This window comes from Rhineura floridana, chromosome 2 (genome assembly GCF_030035675.1).
Source record: "Rhineura floridana isolate rRhiFlo1 chromosome 2, rRhiFlo1.hap2, whole genome shotgun sequence".
In the NCBI taxonomy this organism is placed as follows: Eukaryota; Metazoa; Chordata; class Lepidosauria; order Squamata; family Rhineuridae; genus Rhineura; species Rhineura floridana.
The window spans coordinates 78,687,613-78,707,939 of record NC_084481.1 but is presented as its reverse complement, the minus strand read 5'-3'; the positions used below and the strand labels follow the sequence as shown (position 1 = coordinate 78,707,939).

General features: G+C 42.3%; 1 protein-coding gene across 2 annotated transcripts in view; it reads right to left on the bottom strand.

The window, feature by feature from the left end:
* Positions 1–10,572, bottom strand: part of SNX4 (sorting nexin 4) — an 80,600-nt gene extending 70,028 nt beyond the window's left edge. The window contains exons 1-4 of one of the 2 annotated variants that reach the window (XM_061609027.1): positions 10,183–10,260; positions 9,364–9,485; positions 4,735–4,853; positions 11–149 (exon numbers count right to left, since the gene is read on the bottom strand). In XM_061609027.1, the coding sequence (XP_061465011.1) occupies positions 11–149; positions 4,735–4,853 (258 nt within the window). In that variant the 5' untranslated portion in view covers positions 9,364–9,485; positions 10,183–10,260. Of the gene's footprint in view, positions 1–10; positions 150–4,734; positions 4,854–9,363; positions 9,486–10,182 lie in introns of both variants that reach the window. The other variant, XM_061609026.1, reaches the window with a different exon arrangement.
* Between the last annotated feature and the right edge of the window lie 9,755 nt (positions 10,573–20,327).

Here is a 20,327-nt window from a genome sequence, read left to right as displayed (position 1 = left end):
ATTTTCTTACCCTTTTTTCTGGCAAAGGTGGTACAATAATATGTGGGTAGTTAACTAGCAAATAATTCCTCAACAATTCAAATTCACTGTATCGCCTCCAGAGAGAATCTGGGGGAGAACACTGCCCTTCAGCCTGAGACTCCACAGCCCTGAAAGACAGCAGATCATACTTTTGGAGATAATACTAGGATCAGATTAAGGTAAGTCTTCAAGCTATACACAATTTGCTAAGAAATTTTATGTTGTGGGTTTTGCAATGGTCTATGAAGTGATATACTAGCTTCTGAATTCTGGGAAACAAATAATGCTAAAAATTCTGACCATGAGTTTTCACTGATATTGCTAAATGAACTTTTTAAAAATGCAACTGTCATTCTTACCTTAAGTGTTTTTGACCATATTTTGCATATCCACTGTATTTTATGTATACTCCATTTAACATGGCTATATGTTTTAGTGCTAGATTAAGTAGCGAAACAATCTGGATTCCTTTACTTATACGTAAAGCATGAAGTATCATAAGCTGCAACAGAAACAACTATAATGTTAGATACCATGTTAAATATCCATCCAAAACATTAGTGATGTTCCATGCCAATAAGATGACATATAAATATAGCAGGATATGCACAGCCTTGGCTGCTATTGGGCAGCTGCCATCAAGCCAGAGGGGAGGAGGAACCAGGCAATGACCAGCCAAAAATTGTAGGCACTTGTAAAATGGATGGTGCCCAACACTGTGCAAGCATGCTCACAAAAGGAGAATTCCGATTCCCTTTCCTCCTTACTGCTGTCCTCTGTGAGCCCATAACAGACTATCCTGTCATTGCAGTGAATATAATAGACAGTGGAATCTATGGCCAAGCTCTTTTCAATGACAGGATCACTGTGCTTTGTCTGGTACTTTTCCCAAAATAATAGCTTAAAAAGAGAGATTATAATGGAAAGCTGGGAGTCTTCACTACAATGGTGTCAGATAAAGTAAGCATAACATGAAGTATTTTTATTCTTGCAAAATATTTTTCCATCTGGCTACATCGGAAATGGAAATGGACTGCCTTCAAGCCGATTCCGACTTATGGCGATCCTATGAATAGGGTTTTCATGGTAAGCAGTATTCAGAGGTGGTTTGCCATTGCCTTCCTCTGAGGCTGAGAGGCAGCGACTGCCCCAAGGCCACCCAGTGAGCTTCATGACTGTGTGGGGATTCGAACCCTGGTCTCCCAGGTCATAGTCCAACACTCTAACCATAAAATACCACTAATGTGACAATTGCATACGAAACCTCTTGCATGCAAAGCATGTACTCTACTATTGACCTATGGTCACTCCTCAAATGGATTACGTTTAGTACATCTTTAGCAAACCTTTCTCGTTTAAAAAGTGTCAGCCTCTTGGAAATATTAAGCAAAAGAAGCATAACAGCTTTCAGTTATTTAAAAGGTTCAAAAAACAGAAAGATACACCAGTATCTGTTACAACAAACTAGAGGCTGTTGTCCCTCTAACAATACTTTTGTGGTTATGGGAGTTCCAGTGCAAACCTGGAATGCCCCACCCAAAAGAATATCTTCACTCATCCCCATAGTTGAGAGTGCTGTGTAGAATAAACTCCTTCACTCAAGTGAAGGAGAAAAGCCAAACAAACAGGAGCTCATTCCACGTACTGGAATATGAACTGAGTTCTGGTTCAAAAGCCTGAATGAACTGAATGTGTAAATTGATTAGAAAACTGAACGAGCAGCTTGCTATTGAAAACAGAAAAAACCATCACTGTCAATTGCTTCGGACTCAATGCCCCATATTGTATGCAACAGTAAGCCAAACCATGGCTTAGCACAAATGAGCAAATGTATAGGCTCCCAGAGTGAAGATGCCTGTCACTGCATTTCTCCCTGCATCCTGTTGCCACTGTGCTACCTGAAGCAAAGCATGGTTTGGCTGCACAACAAAAGTGGATTCTGCAAGCCCTTGTGGTCACTAAGAGACTTATACCTCAAAGGATAAACACCCACTGTATATTATGAAATGGTCTGAGGACCTCACCGCCTTTGCTTCATTTGAACATATTTTCTATAAACGCCAATCTCATGTGGACACCTATTTGGACATCTGGAGGGCTTACAATAATTTCTATGTTTAATTTTAGATTATTATTAGGAAGTTACTATATTCTTAACGCAAGCCGACAGTGTTTTTTGGTCATTGTGGTTTTTCTCTTGCCCTCTGTTTACAATCTTTGTTTTTCTTTTTCTTTCTCCTCCTTTCTTAAATTTGATTTTTTTAAAAAATAAATAAAAAACATGGTTTGACATACTATGTGCCTGCCAAGACTCGTTGTGTGTCCTGTTCCTGACAAACCATGAGCCATAACCAAGGTTTGTTCTGGGTTTACTACTCATGGTTTATCTGGGAAAGACAAACCAAGAGCACATGTTCAGACACAACACTAAACCAAACCATGGTTTCGTTCTGGGTAGCAGCAGGAGGGCTAGGGGAGGAGCAAAGTGGCTGTGATCTTATTTATTTATTTATTGAATTTTCATACCGCCCCACTAGCATAGCTCTCTGGGTGGTGTACAACCATTACAATAAATACAATAGAATCACACAGAACAATACAAAAAATATAAATGCAAATCCACAATCTAAAACCAATTAAAACATGTTTAAGAAAAGCTAAAATGCCTGATAAAATAGGAAGGTTTTGACTTGGCGCCGAAAGGATAACAATGTTGGCGCCAAGCGCACTTCTTCGGAAAGACTATTCCACACTTCGGGGGCCACCACTGAGAAGGCCCTAGTTCTTGTTACCATCCTCCGAGCCTCTCTATGAGTCGGAACTCGGAGGAGGGCCTTCGAAGTTGAGCGTAGTGTACGGGCAGGTTCATATCGGAAGAGGCGTTCCAAAAGGTATTGTGGTCCCGCATCGTATAAGGCTTTATAGGTTAAAACCAACACTTTGAATCTGGCCCAGAAGCATATAGGTAGCCAGTGCAAGCGGGCCAGAACAGGTGTTATATGTTCAGACCGCCTGGTCCTCGTTATTAGTCTGGCCGCCGCATTTTGCACCAGCTGTAGCTTCCGAACCGTCTTCAAAGGCAGCCCTATGTAGAGCGCATTGCAGTAGTCCAATCGAGAGGTTACCAGAGCATGAACAACTGAGGTGAGATCTTCTCTGTCCAGATAGGGACATAGCTGGGCCACCAACCGAAGTTGGTAGAACGCATTCCGTGCCACTGAGGCTACTTGAGCCTCGAGTGACAGAGAAGGATCTAAGAGTATTCCCAGACTACGAACCTGCTCTTTCAGGGGGAGTGTAACCCCATCGAGAACAGGATGAGTTCCACCATCTGATCAGAGAGACCACCCACCATCAGCATCTCAGTCTTGTCTGGATTGAGTCTCAGTTTATTAGCTCTCATCCAGTCCATTATCACAGCCAGGCAACGGTTCAGCACATTGACAGCCTCACCTGAAGAAGATGAAAAGGAGAAGTAGAGCTGCGTGTCATCAGCATACTGGTGACAACGCACTCCAAAACTCCTGATGACCGCACCAAGCAGCTTCATGTAGATGTTAAAAAGCATGGGGGACAGAACTGACCCCTGTGGGACTCCATATTGGAGGACCCACGGCGTCGAGCAATGTTCCCCAAGCACTACCTTCTGGAGACGACCAGTCAAGTAGGAGCGGAACCACTGCAAAGCAGTACCTCCAACACCCAACTCCACAAGCCTCTCCAGAAGGATACCATGGTCGATGGTATCAAAAGCCGCAGAGAGATCAAGGAGAATCAACAGAGTTACACTCCCTCTGTCTCTCTCCTGACATAGGTCATCATACAGGGCGACCAAGGCTGTCTCAGTGCCGAAACCGGGCCTGAAACCCAATTGAAATGGATCTAGATAATCGGTTTCATCCAATAGTGCCTGGAGCTGGCTAGCAACCACTCGTTCCAAGATCTTGCCCAGGAATGGAACATTCGCTAATGGTCTGTAACTATCAAGATTTTCTGGGTCCAAGGAAGGTTTTTTCAGGAGTGGTCTCACTACTGCCTCTTTCAGACAGCCAGAGACCACTCCCTCTCGTAAAGAGGCATTTATCACTTCCCTGGCCCAGGTAGCTGTTCCATCCCTGCTAGTTTTTATAAGCCAAGAGGGGCAAGGATCTAGTGCAGAAGTGGTTGCACGTACCTGTCCAAGCACCTTGTCCACGTCCTCGAGCTGAACCAACTGAAATTCATCCAACAAAACATGACAAGACTGTGCTCCGGACACCTCCTTAGGATCAACTGCTGTAAACTGGGAGTCTAAGTCCCGGCGAATGCATAAGATCTTGCTCTGGAAGTGCCCAGCAAACTCATTACAGCGGGCTACCAATGGTACTATTGTGTCCTTCGGGCCAGAGTGAAGTAGCCCTCGGACAACTCTTTGGGATCTTCACTTTGGGAACCTGCACATTTGTGCTAAGCCATGGTTTACATGAATGCGAATTGTGCCATTGTTAGTGTTTAAGTAAACAAATCTGATATGGAAGTGATCCTTTCACCAATCCTGTTGATTCTCAGCTCATAGGTTCCTTTGCAAATAGGCTAATATGGATTGTCTTTCAGGTACATGTTTCTATATAATCATCCAAACCAACTCATAGAATATTAAACAGAAACTGGCTCTTAAACTACTGGGTTAGAGCCAATCAGATAATTAACCTTGGCTGAATTTCTTTTACCCACCTTGTTTCCACGAGGTAAGCAGTGTAAGTTTCCTGCATGTTCATGGCATTCCGCCCAGTCCGTTTCTCTGCTTCTGCAACACTAATTTCTATTTTCTTCAATAAGCAATCTTCTATCATCTTTTTACAAAGAGAGAGAGAGAAAAGTGGTATTAATAACTATTATATCAGTTGCAAAATAGAAAACTATTAAGTCCTTTTCTGACCTCTGGCTCTTAAAACAGCAGAGCTTATTTTAATTTCATGTTGTTTACTGGGGCCAATGATGCAAATAAGCTCACCCCACGATACATACACTAGAATCTAACCCTAACAGTATAGTCCTACTCTTCTGCTTTAGCCATATGAGAAAAACTGTTATACTGCTCTATTCACCTTTCAACAACACCAACAGTGAAGCAAAGATAAGCAGATATATTGAAGTTTACAGCACTACAAGCATCTGTCCCATTCTGTATCACATGCTATTCTTATGTGAAAGAAAGGCAAGAATAGAAAAAGTGGGGGAAGGGAGCATCAAGCATTCTCTTTTCCCTTCTGCTTGCTTGGGCCTTCATACTTCGAATTAGCCTCTCACACTAAATGTTGCCAGTGACAAGCTGCTTTAATTATACATTAAAGACTCATACTCCACATGTACACATGTGGACAGGAGTCATGATGGCCATGCCTCCTCAACATATATGTAACATTTGCATGCAACAACACAAAGGTAGGCACTTCACACATGACAAAAAGTACACATAGCATATGCTCAATCTGTAATGGGTGAAGTAGCCATAATCCTCTCTTTTTTCCACCTCAGACTGTTTGCTCCCAAATCTTTACCCCCTCCTCAAGTGCTGGTATTATGTGCACATACATGATCATTTAGTTCAAATGTTGCCACCATTTCACATAGACAAACCAACTGGTATAAGTCTAGGCTTTTTCTCTTTTGTTTAGCACAATTTCTATCCCATATTTTTATCCCTGGGTATCCAAGCCAAATAAGTTCAAGTAGGGAGATAGATCTAATAGCATGGATCTTAGATAGATGTAAGTAACAGGGGGGTAGACGGCAGTTGATCATTTGGATAAACTTCTTAATGGTGAAAGCAGTTCAACAATGGAAACAATTACCTAGTGGGCTCTCCCTCACAGATGTCTACAAGCAGAGGCTAAGAAGCCATCTGTTGGGGATGCTCTGGCTATGAATTTCCGGTGGGAGGAGGATATGTGTGTGCACTTGCGTACACAAGATGATGGATAACCCCCTTGTTTTACAATTATATTATTTGTGTTCACCTGTATTTTAGCTATCATCCTTAACACTTCATCACCTTAAGTTTCCTAGCACACCAGAAGGCAGACCAGACTCTAATCCAGTGTTTCTTAGCCCATTTTAACTAACATAAAAATCCTCCCAACACCCTTCAAACCTGGCTCCCATAATAATGCCAAACTACAGTAATACCTCAGTTAACAAAGTAGATGTGTTAAGGACATTACTTCTTTAACAGAAACTTTGGTACCAGAGGCAGGAATAACATGGAAAGAATAGGGATAGCTTCAACAGGGGCTTTAAAGGGTGCCTACGTGGCACCCCCTCCCTCCCCTTTCTCCTCCTCTGAATCATATTGGATCTTTCCATTCCCAGCCCTGGGAGAAAGCAAGAAATCTTTTTAATGCAAACAAATAGGCTTATCAGTTTCACCCTAGCAAAGCAAAAGCACTAAGTTATTAGTTTATTGACAGCAAAGCAAAAAGACAGTCTTGTCAGTTTCACCTTAAAGCAAAGTCACAAGCTTGAACATTTATCCATAGCAAAGCAAAACTAGTCTATGATTCTATGGTCAGTTTCACCATTTAAAAAGCCTTCCTTAGAAGGAGCTTGTTTCTGGAGGATTTGTTAACTGAGGTGTTGTTGGACTGCACATCCATGATGATGTGCAGACCACAAAATAGGCTGTGCATAATCTTTTGCCCTCATTTCATACTTTTAAGTATTTCATACTTTTATATGTAAATATGGTTATTTTTTTACTTATATTGTATATATTTTTTGGAAACCCTCAACTCTCCCCACAGATATTCATAAGCCTCCCTGGGGGGCACCCCACCACTACTAGTTAATAAACCCTACTCTAATCAGTAGGGAAGTTTTCTGGAAGGAATCATTTAATTCATTTCCCTATTCCAAAGATCAACTAGGGTTTCAACATGACCACAAGCCAAGTGTACCATGCCATCCCAAACTGTCATCAGGACCCACCAACTTTGGGAAATAAACCAATTTAGCTGGTCACCTCTGAACACAGGTTTCACCAGCTAGTGATCTGTCTGGGAAAAGTAAATTGTTGGCATTTCCCTCATCTACAGATTTTCAACATCTCACTCCGTAAAACACACCAAATTATATAGGGAGTTAAAAACTCACTGCAACAGCCTATGGTTTTCACAGCAGCCATGAAGTCCTGAATGATTTCCAACAAAAGGACTTCAGCATGGATGCTGAAATACCCCAGTTATCTAAAGCCTGGAGACCCTCAACAATAGGCCTGAGAGTACCTCTACTTGTTTAACAGGGAGTACATTAAACAGGACAGGCATTACACCAGAGACAGTTAATCTGTGAGCCTCCATGTTACTGAGCCACAACTCCCATCATTCCTGACTGCCGGCCATGCTGGCTGGGGCTGATGGGAGTTGGACTCCAACAACATCTAGAAGGGAAACAGGTTAGCTGCCCCTGCATTGCACCAACAAAATCCCTATCCTATCCCTAGTACCCAACACCAGATAACACACTCAAAATTAGGGCTTCGCCATTTGGAGAACTCAAGAGGCAGATGGAACAACTCTGATAGACCATGAAGATCCTGCCTCCCTGATAGTACAGTCTCTATTCATGCTGAAACAAGAACCCATAAGGACATAAGCTGCAGTTAATACCGTGTGCCTCATTAAACAGGTCACAGCAATACAAATCATGATGACAACTGCTTTCCATCCCCTAACCTGGCATTCAGCATCAGTATCAGAAAATGAATACTGACATGATAAACAGGACAGTCTTGGGTAAAAAGGGGACTGGAAGATGAAGCATCCCTTATGTCTAACCACCACATTACCAGTCCTGTTCACATCCCATCACTAATTATGCTGTTATCTGGGGCACTAACATCCTTCACTCAATCCTTTGCTATGCAGCAGAAAACAAACATGTAACAGCTGAAATTTTGCTAAATGGGATAGCCAGCAATTAAACAGCCTCTTTCCACCAGTCCTCACAAATGGGTTAAAGGACCTCTGAAGAAAGCATCACCTTGAGATAAACCCTATCCAACTCTCCCCTGAACATCAATTCCCAGCCCCCTCCACTCACTAGAGGGTTTTCAGATTCCCAAACCAAGAGATAAGAAGGCAATGCTCTTACCCTTCCCTTGAAATGACACCCCAAAGAAGACACCCTTTGATGGTGACATGCTGCCAATGGCAAACACCTACAAAAGTGTGCTACTGCAGGTCCAGCACCAACAGAACTGATTGGTCCAAGGAGACAGATCTTTTTCACCTGGCTGCAGACACAAGCAGCTTCTAGCACTCTGCAGTCTCAGTGGCATCAAAGGGAGGTTCTTGGAGGGGACGTATTTGGTGTTGTTAAAGGTCCTTATGTCAACACTTTTGCTGCTCTTTCTACAAATGCGTGAGCAGATTAGATTAGGAGTAGTAGTTTTGTAAGGAATAGACTAGGCAAGAGACATTAAATTTATTTGTGCAGAAGAGTGTGATAGTCTTATATTTGCCTTCATGTTCTTTACCTCATTTAATCTTCCCCCAGTTTTTTGGCTTACTCTCTTCATACATATTGTACAATTTTTTTTAAAAAAAAATAATACAATAATATCTATGTTGTTTAAAGAATATGTACTTAAAATATTTTTTTTACTTAAATACACATTTAACCAGTTGTAGTACTCATTGCAAAGGTGGATGAAGAGAAACCCAAATATATGTTTTTCCATATTTCCTACTACTTTACTGGGGATTCTAACCCATGCTGTGAGAATAGAGGATGACAGTTATTCCCAATGAATTTACCTAGTATAAAAGACATGATCATGTATGTGGCAGAACACAAATATACAATTTTTAACCTATTCTGGCCACCTACCAAGCTTGCCATTTCCACAGTTTTAGATACGGGGAGCCCCTTCTCCTCTTACCGATACAGACATCACTCCCTCACTTCAAACTTACATAGCAGGTGGCTAACCACTCAGTCTACACCAAAGTAAGTCTTATCGAGCTCAATGGAGCTTCCTGACAAGTAACTGTGCATAGGATTGCCACCTCAGAGAGACTAAGGTTACAGTCGTGTGCTCACTTTCCTGGTAGTAAGTGCTACTGAACCTAATGAGGCTTACTTGTACTTCAGAGCAGTCTTGATAAGGTTGAGCCATAAATTACAAATGTGGAAGCCCCTAGTTCAAGTCTTGCCTCTGCTCTAAACACACTAAGGTAGCAACTTTCAACCTATTTAAATACAGGGCCTACCATTAACCCAGGCATGCATTTGGGAGCCCACTTCTTAAACGTTTTTTTTAGCATATATTGGTATGGCTGTAGTGCAGCTATTGCAACCCACCTTGGGACAAGCTGTGACCCAGAAGAGGGCCCTGACCCACCAGCCGAAGACCAGTGCAGTAGACAGGTCACTCTCATCCTCAGCCACTCATCTGCAACTTGGAGACAACAACACTGACCTGCCTTAAGACATGCAGGCAAAACGCTGTGATGGTAAGTATTACCATCGTTACTGTCAAATCTTAAATGCCTATGAGGGTAATCCCATGCAAAAAGAGAAAGATAGCTCTAAGGGCGTTAAGGGAATTTCATTAACAATTACAGAGAAGAGCTTCAGCTGGTGAGGCTTTCCTCGCCCTTGCACGCCCAACTGCCTGCCAGAATTCCCCGTTGCGTGCAACTGTTAAGAGCGACAAGAAATGGAAATAGACTGCCTTCCAGTCGATCCCGACTTATGGCTACCTTATGAATAGGGTTTTCATGGTAAGTGGTATTCAGAAGGGGTTTACCATTGCGACAAGAGCCTTCCTCATTTTATTTTAGAGGAAGTCTGCCAGTGCCCCCCTCACCCTCCCACATTTTACACCCTAGTTCTTACTGTTTTGCCCATCCCCATAAGTCCCCTTAGCAACTTAACCCCAACCACCTACCACCACCACCACCCTGTTCTTACTGCCTCTCCTTTCACACTGCTAACTACCCATTTCTTTTCTCAGGCCCTTCACCCACCACCACCACAGTTACTGCAGCCGACTTTGCCTCTTAGTTCTCAGCCGCCTCTGTCAGGCAAGCTCGGGGCCCAGGGAAGCAAAATGGGCCCGCCCGAGGACCGCGGCCTAACTCCCCTTCTGACCCCCGGTAGTGGAGGAGCTTTCCTCACCGCGCAAGTTGCCGGTCCGGCCACTGCTGTCGTGGCTGTGGCTACTGTCTCCTCCTCTCCCTCAGGCCCAGGAACACCGGGAGACTCGGGCTCGTCGCCTTCCTGGGTGCTACTGCTGCTGTCTCCGCTACTGCTCCCGCCGCCAGGGCTCTCAGCACCGGGATGCTCCATGGAAGGCAGAGGAAAAGGAGTCGGTATCTTGCCTCCGCGCAGGCGCGCCACTCGGCGCTTGGAGGCCGGAGGACGGGAAGGGGGCCTCAACCAAGGCGGAAGAGTGAGCGCGGGTGGGGTGCGTGAGAGAGAAAAAGGAGTGTGAGGAGGGAGAGAGCGTCCCTTCCCTGTTACTATACCTCTTTCCCCTCGCACCCCCTTCATGCAGCTTTTTGTTGTTGTTATGTGCCTTCAAGTCACTTACGACTTGTGGCAACCCTATGAATCTGTGACCTCCAATAGCATCTGTCATGAACCACCCTGTTCAGATCTTGTAAATTCAGGTCTGTGGCTTCCTTTATGGAATCAAGGACATCATCTCTTGTTTGGCCTTCCTCTTTTGCTACTCCCTTCTGTTTTCCCAGCATTATTGTATTTTCTAGTGAATCATGCCTTCTCATTATGGTCAAAGTATGACAACCTCAGTTTCATCATTTTAGCTGCAAGTGGTAATTCTTGTTTAATTTGTTCTAACACCCAATTATTTGTCTTTTTAGTCCTCCTAAAATATGGAGCCTGATCCTCTGTTTATTCAGAAGTAAGTCAGTCCATGTGTTCTTATTTCCATGGGTCTTACTTCCATGTCAGTGATCACTGATTTTAGAGGTACTGGCTCTTTAAGAGTGCGTACATAGGATGATAGAGGCTGTGGATGTTTGCTTGGAAGCAAGCCTCAGTGAGTTCAGTGGGGCTCATGTTTGTTGTTTACTCCTGTCGCAATTCCAAGCCAGTCTCATGGGCTACAAGGAGATGTACTCCTTGGGTAAATGTGCAGTGAACTTCACCTTTCCAGTGCCATCTGTTCATGTTTAATTCTACAGTATTTGGTGGGACTTACTCTCCTCAGAAGAGGTGGAAGCATCTGTCAATTTTGATTCTCTGTTTCTCATTTCCCCCCCAATCTTAAATCCAATTCTCCACATTTCTGCAGCAATTTGCATTTTTTTTTTACATATCCTCATGAAAATCCTTTGGCATTTTAGTGCAAATTTCTCCTAATAAATACATTTGTGTATGCAGCTTTAGCTAATTGCATATTTTTGCAAGCAATTTCTCCTAATATAATGCATTTTTGTATATTATTTTCACTAATATATTGATTTTAATTTAGTGCACACTTTGCCTTAATATATGCATTTTTGTAAACGCTGCTTGGTTGACAAACTGCATCGCAAAATTTGGCTAAGTGCAAATTTCTAAGGATGGTTATGTTTCAGTTCTCACATAGATTCAGAAAGTTCAAATTTAATAAATCCGGCTTAAGTGTGAAACTAAGTCAAATTTCTCCCTCATCCTTATTCCCCAGTAAGTATGTTTAGGACTGCAGTCAATGTTTTCTCAGGGTATAACATGATATGAAGTTAAGCACTGGGTCTAATCAGAGAAGCAATACCAAAGAGAGAGTGTGTACCCAAGTATGTGCAGTCTTAATAGTTCTTCCTTCAGTTTGCCCTCCCCTTTCAAAATTCCATTTGGCATAACTTCCTCCTCCCCCACTCTAGTTATTTCTCTTAATTTAGATTTATCAGAGACAAGTTTCTGAACCTGACAAAAACTTAAGCAAACCCTATATTCGGCATATAGACAAGGCAAAGTTTCCAGCTAGTGGGATTTCCATGCACCCTGATTTCTGAAGCATGATAAGCACGTACTTAGCTGTTTAACACAAGCTAATTTGATGCTTATTTAACTCCAGCAAACAGCTGTGTAAGCTTCTGTTAAGAAGGCAGGATGGAACTAGGCAATATTCCTGACTGTGCTCAGTATTATTCAGCTCGGAGATAACCAGGTAAAAAGAGAAGAGAGCTACCAGAGCAACATGGGCCCTAGTATGCTAACGTGTGTAAGAAAGTCAAAAGGTCTGCTTGAGACTCATTCAACCTTTCTTATAATATAAGAGAAGATACAATCCCCAGTTTCCCATCATTTTCATCTTCAGAATCCAGCCATAACAATAATGCTTGATGAGATGCATATATCATACAACTATTTCAATTATATCTCTGGGGTGGATTCAGAAAATTCCAATATGCACATCCTTTAAAATGCAAATATAACTGACACAAGAGAAGTATCTTAATGTATATCTAGAGTAAACACCCCAAAGACCACATCATAATGGGAAACAGATTTTGGACGACAGTATGCAATCATACATAAAATCACTTTAGGTTTATAAAACAAATCTTAAATCCATCATACTCAAAGGGCACATACTTAAAAGGAGCTTTTGTTCCAAGAAAATCTTCATTAAAAAAAAGTTTGGGAAACTCTATCTTACTAGCAATGAATGGGCAAATGTAACAATTAAAATAAGCTTGGAAGAAATTTCTACAAACACTGGAGACAACAGAACAGAAACCAGAGACACTGAAGGTACTCAAAGGGTCTTTAAAATCATATTGGAGTTTATTTTAACTGGAGTTGTGAAGGGAAGATAGGTTAGAGAGGGCAAGTGTATGCAAGTTTAGTATAGGATGAATGTTTTGCTTTTTTGTTATGTGCCTTCAAGTCGACTACAACTTATTTATTTATTATTTTATTAATTAAATTTCTATACCGCCCCATAGCCGAAGCTCTCTGGGCGGTTCACAACAAATAAACATCTGAAATACAAGTAAAAAGCCACATATAACACAAGTTAAAAATGAATTAATTAAAACAAAAAATATAAACAATTAAACACATAACTAACTGCAAAACTCAATACTAAAATATTAAGATGTTAAGATGTAAAATTAGTAAGAATGTTAAAGTGTTAAGATAATTAAAATGTCAACATATTAAATAATTTAGATGTTTAAATGTTTAAAATGTTTAACATGTTTAAAATGTTTAAAATGCCTGGGAGAAGAGGAAGGTTTTTTACCTGACGCTGAAAAGATAGTAATGTTGGCGCCAGGCGAACCTCATCAGGAAGGGCATTCCATAGTTCGGGGGCCACCACTGAAAAGGCCCTCTTTCTCATTGTCACCCTCCGGGCTTCTCTCTGAGTAGGCACCCGGAGGAGGGCCTTTGATGTTGAGCGGAGCGTACGGGTAGGTTCATATCGGGAGAGGCGTTCCATCAGGTATTGTGGTCCCAAGCCATGTAAGGCTTTATAAGTTAAAACCAGCACCTTGAATCGGACCCGGAAACATATCGGCAGCCAGTGCAAGTGGGCCAGAATCGGTGTTATATGTTCAGACCGCCTGGTCCCTGTTAACAGTCTGGCCGCCACATTTTGCACAAGCTGTAGTTTCCGAACCGTCTTCAAAGGCAGCCCCACGTAGAGTGCATTGCAGTAGTCCAGTTTAGAGGTTACCAGTGCATGGACAACTGAAGCAAGGTTTTCCCTGTCCAGATAAGGGGGTAGTTGGGCCACCAGCCTAAGTTGGTAAAAAGCACTCCGTGCCACCGAGGCTACCTGTGCCTCTAGTGACAGGGATGGTTCTAAAAGAACTCCCAAGCTACAAACCTGTTCCTTCAGGGGGAGTGCAACCCCATCCAGGACAGGTTGAACATCCACCATCTGATCAGGAGAACCACCTACTAACAGCATCTCAGTCTTGTCTGGATTGAGCCTCAATTTATTCGCTCTCATCCAGTCCATTATCGCAGCCAGGCATCGGTTCAGCACCTTGACAGCCTCACCTGAAAAAGATGAACAGGAGAAGTAGAGCTGCGTGTCATCAGCATACTGATGGCATCGCACTCCAAAACTCCTGATGACGGCACCCAGCGGCTTCATGTAGATGTTAAAAAGCATGGGGGATAGCACTGACCCCTGCGGAACTCCATATTGGAGAGCCCAGGGTGTCGAGCAAAACTCCCCAAGCACTACCTTCTGGAGACGACCCGCCAAGTAGGAGCAGAACCACTGCCAAGCAGTACCTCCAACTCCCAGATCAGCGAGTCTCCCCAGAAGGATACCATGGTCGATGGTATCAAAAGCCGCTGAGAGATCAAGGAGAATCAACAGAGTTACACTCCCCCTGTCTTTCTCCCGACAAAGGTCATCATACAGGGCGACCAAGGCCGTCTCCGTGCCAAAACCGGGCCTGAAACCCGATTGAAATGGATCTAGATAATCGGTTTCATCCAATAGTGCCTGGAGCTGGCTAGCAACCACTTGTTCCAAGATCTTGCCCAGGAATGGGATATTTGCTACCAGCCTGTAATTGTTAAAATTTTCTGGGTCCAGGGAAGATTTCTTCAGAAGTGGTCTCACCACCGCCGCTTTCAGGCAGCCAGGAACCACTCCCTCTCATAGTGAGGCATTAATCACTTCCCTGGCCCAGCCGGCAGTTCCAACCCTGCTAGCTTTTATTAGCCAGGAGGGGCAAGGGTCCAACACAGAAGTGGTGGCACGCACCTGTCCAAACACCTTATGGCGACCCTATGAATCAGCGACCTCCAACAGCATCTGTCATGAACCACCCTGTTCAGATCTTGTAAGTTCAGGTCTGTGGCTTCCTTTATGGAATCAATCCATCTCTTGTTTGGCCTTCCTCTTTTGCTTCTAAGAACTATAAAAGCCAAATTTTTCAAATGAAGAAATGTATTCAAAGTCAACTGTTGATAAATCAGATTTAAGGGTATAATAGCCCATGCGAAGAAACCAAAAGTGACTGATTGCAGGAATATCAGAAGAGGGAGTTTCATCCTTGAACACTTCTGTAGTCTGATTAATTGAGCAGGAAAAACATTTCATGGAAAACAGAACTGTCACATCAACATTTGCCTCATTTCAAAGCAGACGCAGCAGGTCTGATGCATATTGATGAGTGGTAAGCACATGCTTGTGCAAACAAGGTTTTGAGACTTATTTTGCATCTAAGTAAACTCCTTTCTTTTGAGTGTATGGCCTTGTCCTAGTATTGAGCCCAATGTGAAGAAAACAAGAATTTGACCATCTTCTCTACTCCCTAATTGGAAATAATCTCATCCATTTGTTGTCGTGTAAGCAGATTACTTTTGGTTCATGTGGATATATTGATTGGTGGCTGGCTGTGCTTTTTTCATGTTTTTCTCATGTTTTTATGCCCACCTCCAGTCCCTTTACAATACATTTCTGAGAGAACAATCATTGCCCACTAATCTTGCTCCTCTCTGTTCAGCCCCATCTGCACTATACATTTAAAGCAGTATTCTACTACTTTAAACAGTCATGGTTTCCCCCAAAGAATCTTGGGAACTGTAGTTTTTGAATGGCACTGAGTAGTTAGGCGACCCCTATTCCCCTCACAGAGTTACAATTCCCAGAGTTCCCTGGGAAGAGGTATTGATTGTTAAACCACTCAGAGAATTGTAGCTCTGTGATGGGAATAGGGGTCTCCTTACAACTTTCAGCACCCTTAAACTACACTTCCCAGGATTCTTTGAAGCCATGATGGTTTAAAGTGGTAGAATACTGCTTTAAATGTATAGTGCAGATGGAGCTCTAATTTCTCTTAGTAGGGAACTTTGTGGGGAAGAGCCTGTACTATGAAAATCAATGCAAAAGAACAAATTCCACGTGGCAAGAATTGGCACTGCAGTCTGACACTCCAATCCTAAGCATTTGTACTGGCATATATGCCTGACACCCACTGTAGCAACCCTGCAAGGCTGGCACACTTCGATATTGCATTGGTATAGATTTGAAGACTACCTAAACCAGGTTCTACTCTACATTGAATGCCTTCTTGTATTACAGTTTGAATTCCATGGAATTCAGATAGTAAATGTTCTTCACAGACATGCTGTGGATTAACTGCATGAAGTTTGCAGACTACTGGTGGTCCATGGACCACAGTTTGAGAATCCCTGATTTAAATAATTGATGCTGTTGTGTTTGTTTCCAAAGGGGATGTATATCTAGGTAGAGATGCAGGGTAGAGACAGTTTTTTGAAATTCAGTTTCAGGGAGGTTTTGCAACTGATTGGTAGAATGACCCTTTTGTAGGTATGGAAGCAATGGAAATGCTTTGTTGTAGGCTCAGGCAGAGACAATGATTGGCCCAACGCTTTGCTGTGGGTGGTCCTGAAAGGTCTGAAGGCAGCAGTGGGGAAGGGAGGTGTGGCCAGCAGAGGGCACAGTTGCTTTAAAATGCAGCCAGAAAACCATTCTGATTGCTTTTGAAGCGACTACTGTGCCCAAAGCCTATATTTAATGGAATAAATATAGATCCTGTACTTTATCAGATGTGTGCGTGTGTGTTATGTGCTTTCAAATCAACTACGACTTATGGCGACCCTGTGAATCAATGACCTCCAATAGCATCTGTTGTAAACCACCCTGTTTAGATCTTGTAAGTTCAGGTCTGTGGGTTCCTTTATGGAATCAATCCATCTCTTGTTTGGTCTTCCTCTTTTTCTATTCCTTTCTGTTTTTCCCAGCATTATAGTCTTTTCTAGTGAATCATATCTTATCATGATGTGTCCAAAGTATGATAACCTCAGTTTCATCATTTTAGCTTCTAATTATTGCTCTGGTTTAATTTGTTCAACACCCAATTATTTGTCTTTTTTGCAGTCCATGGTATCTGCAAAACTCTTCTCCAACACCACATTTCAAATGAGTTGATTCTTCTCTTATCCACTTTTTTCACTGTCCAACTTTCACATCCATACATAGAGATTGGGAATACCATGGTCTGAATGATCCTGACTTTAGTGTTCAGCAATACATCTTTGCATTTGAGGACCTTTTCTGATTCTCTCATAGCTGCTCTCGCCAGTCCTAGCCTTCTTCTAATTTCTTGACTGTTATATCCCTTTTGGTTAATGACTGTGCCAAGGTATTGATAGTCCTTGACTAGTTCAATGTGCTTTACCAGATAGGCAGATTATTCATTCAGCATTTGATTTGCTAGCCAGCATGTCTGATGAATGGGATATGAAGCCCTCCTGTTTGTATGTTCACACACTAGAAACATGATCTTTGAAGAGATCATTTGAGCAAAAGGTCTTAAATTCTAGTATGCTATGGACTAGGATGCATTTTAATTTTGCATTTGCCATAATAAAGGCAAATACGTTTGCTTGTGATGTAAAGGATATATGAGATGAAAAATTCTAGTGGCCAGTAATTAAAAGTTAGCTGATCATTGGTGGCCCTTTTCAGCCACAAAAAGATTTCCAAAAAGGACCCAACACCTGAAGGAACCAAGAGGTCTGAACAGAAAACAGAAAACTTCATATATTGCTCTAGCATCCTCAAATATGTTTCTACATATGAACAGAAAAACTGTAAAGAGGCCACAAAGACAGCAGAAGGCCTGAGGGGAGGGAGCTAATATTCAGCCAAGTGCACAGACCAGGAGAAACAGAGCTCATACAAAATAATTAGACAGTATCTGGAAAGTTTTCAGAAAAAAGGGAGGACCCCAATCTATACTGCAGCTGGATGAAAGTTTACTACTTTCTTTAATGAGAAGGGGACTTGGCCCTTAAATACTAATGTGGAAAAACTAAGAGGTTTCTGAAAAAAGCCAGATATCCACAAGATAGTATTAATAGTTTTGCATAAACATGCAAAACCTCAAGGAAATAGGCAACACAAATCCATCCTTTAATGGCAGGGATGGAGACCACTTTTGGTATCAGAGGTATGCCAGTTAACAATAAAAGGAACGGCTTTCCCAAAAGCGGCATCCTCATTCTAGCATGCTCTTCCCAGAGCTTGGAAGATTACTTTTTAAAAGTAATAAATTACAATTACATGGCCCAAAAAAGTAGTAATTACTGTTACAATTGCAATTGCTCTGAAAGTAACTGATTACTTTTTCTCAAAAGTAATCACTACAATTACATTTCAGTTACTTTTTCTAAAAAACGCCTACAAGGTGCTGGCCTTGGCTGCTACACATTTAAGTAGCCTAAAACAACATTAAAAATAAACACACACATACAGAGGTAGTAGAATAATTCTTTTTATCCATAAGATAGCAATGGTGGTCTCTCCGCTGGTAAGGGAGGTGGGGAGGAAGGCTGAGGCCACTACTCAGATGTTTGCATGTCAAACCAAATACAACCCCCCCCTCAGCCAGCAAGCATAATCTCTCTCACTTAACCACCTCCCGGACTCTGCTCTGCCACCAACTAAGGGACACTCACCCAAGCAAACATTTTCCCCTGAGATGCAAAAAAGTTAAAACATTGCAAATGCAGCACAGTAGCCAGAGAAGGTGGTGGAGGCCACTTTGTGTGCCAAGTGTAAACAGTATTCTCTCTCTCTCTCTCTCTCTCTCTCTCTCTCACACACACACACACACACACACACACACACAGAGAGAGAGAGAGAGAGAGAGAGAGAGAGAGAGAGAGTCATCTTTCACCTCCACAGTTCCATTCTGCTGCTGCCTCCTTCTCCTTTATCCATGTTCTTGCCCTCTGGCTCCTTTTCCCCTCCCCTCCATTCTTCACCACCACCATCCATTTTTTTAAACAATTGTTTTCTCTACTCCAGCCCGTCTCACTCTCCACCTCCTCCTTCATCGCCTCCTACCCACCCACAGAGCATGAGGGAAGAGCAACACTGCACAGAAGCCCAATTTGAGGCACATTATTTTCATCCACAAATCAGAGGAGCAAAAGACTCCCCCAGCTCCTCCCCCAAGTAATGCCCAAAAGTAATGCTGGAAACATTACAATTACTCCACAAAAGTAATAAAATTACTCCTAGTTCTATTACAATCGAAATGTAAAGGAATTACCCACTCGTTCCTCAAAAAAGTAATGAATTGCAAGCTCTGGCTCTTCCTAAATAGTACAGTGCCTACCCTGCAATCTTTTCAGTACCGAGCAAAAACATGCTTACGCACCCAGATATTTTAAATTATTGTGAACTATAGTTTTGTTGTTAGGATTTTATCTGATTTATTTATTTGTTTTGTTTGTTGTTACTACTACTATTATAATCCAAAATAATTGCTGTACATCACTCAGCAATCCTGATATGATGCAGGATAGTTTTAAATAAACAAGCAGATTAAAAATGTTCCTGTAAGAGATGTTCATTTGAATTTCAAAAAAGTTGTGTCAGAAGCATAAAGTTACTTTTCAATTCATACTTCCTAGGACTGACAGCAATGTGATTTGCCTTTATCACCTTGATGCAAATGGGTTTCTAGAATACATGGTGTCAATTATGAATCAAGGAAATGCTTTACCATTACATGCCCTGGATGCATCTCAGCCAACAGAAAATAGGAACATAGGAAGCTTATACTGAGACCATTGGTCCATCTAGAACACTACTGTCTATAGCAACTGGCAATGGTTTTCCAGGACTTTCTATAGGATTCCCTCCTAACCCTACCTGGAGATGCCATGGATTGAACTTGGGACCTGCATACAAGGCAGATGCTCTACCACTGAGCTATGACACTTCCCTGGATGTATCTCAGCCGGCAGAAGTCATAGCATGAGACAGAGGATGGAACTTTGCTCAAACCTCCTTGCATGTTCTGTGAACGCATGAAGGCAACACACTGCCTACCTTCCTCCAGCAGCTGCATGTTTGGCAGCCATGTGAATGCACCATATGCGCAAAGAGAGAGGGATGCATGTAGAGCTGCACCACATAAAAGGGAATCCTGTACCAATCAGAATTTTCCCTTGAGAAGAAGAGTCTTACCCATATGCATCCACTGAATGTGTAGCTGGCAGGGACCATGACCAGCATGCTTCGGTAGCTTACAGACAGCATGACAGTGTGACCCCTCCCCCCCCCATGACGCCATCACATGTTGGCAGAATTCACAAGGAAGTTCAAGTTAACCACCCAGAGAGTGTCTGTGTTCCTGGTCCCCAATCTGAAGTACTTTTCCTCTAGGATAAAAAGAGCAAAGGTTTTCCATCAGTAACTGTACGATAAATAGTGGTCTGTTTTCACTAGAAATATTTTTAAGTAACAGAAGAACATAAGGTACCTGAAGGGGTTTAATTGTTATTTGAGAAGCTGCAACAGA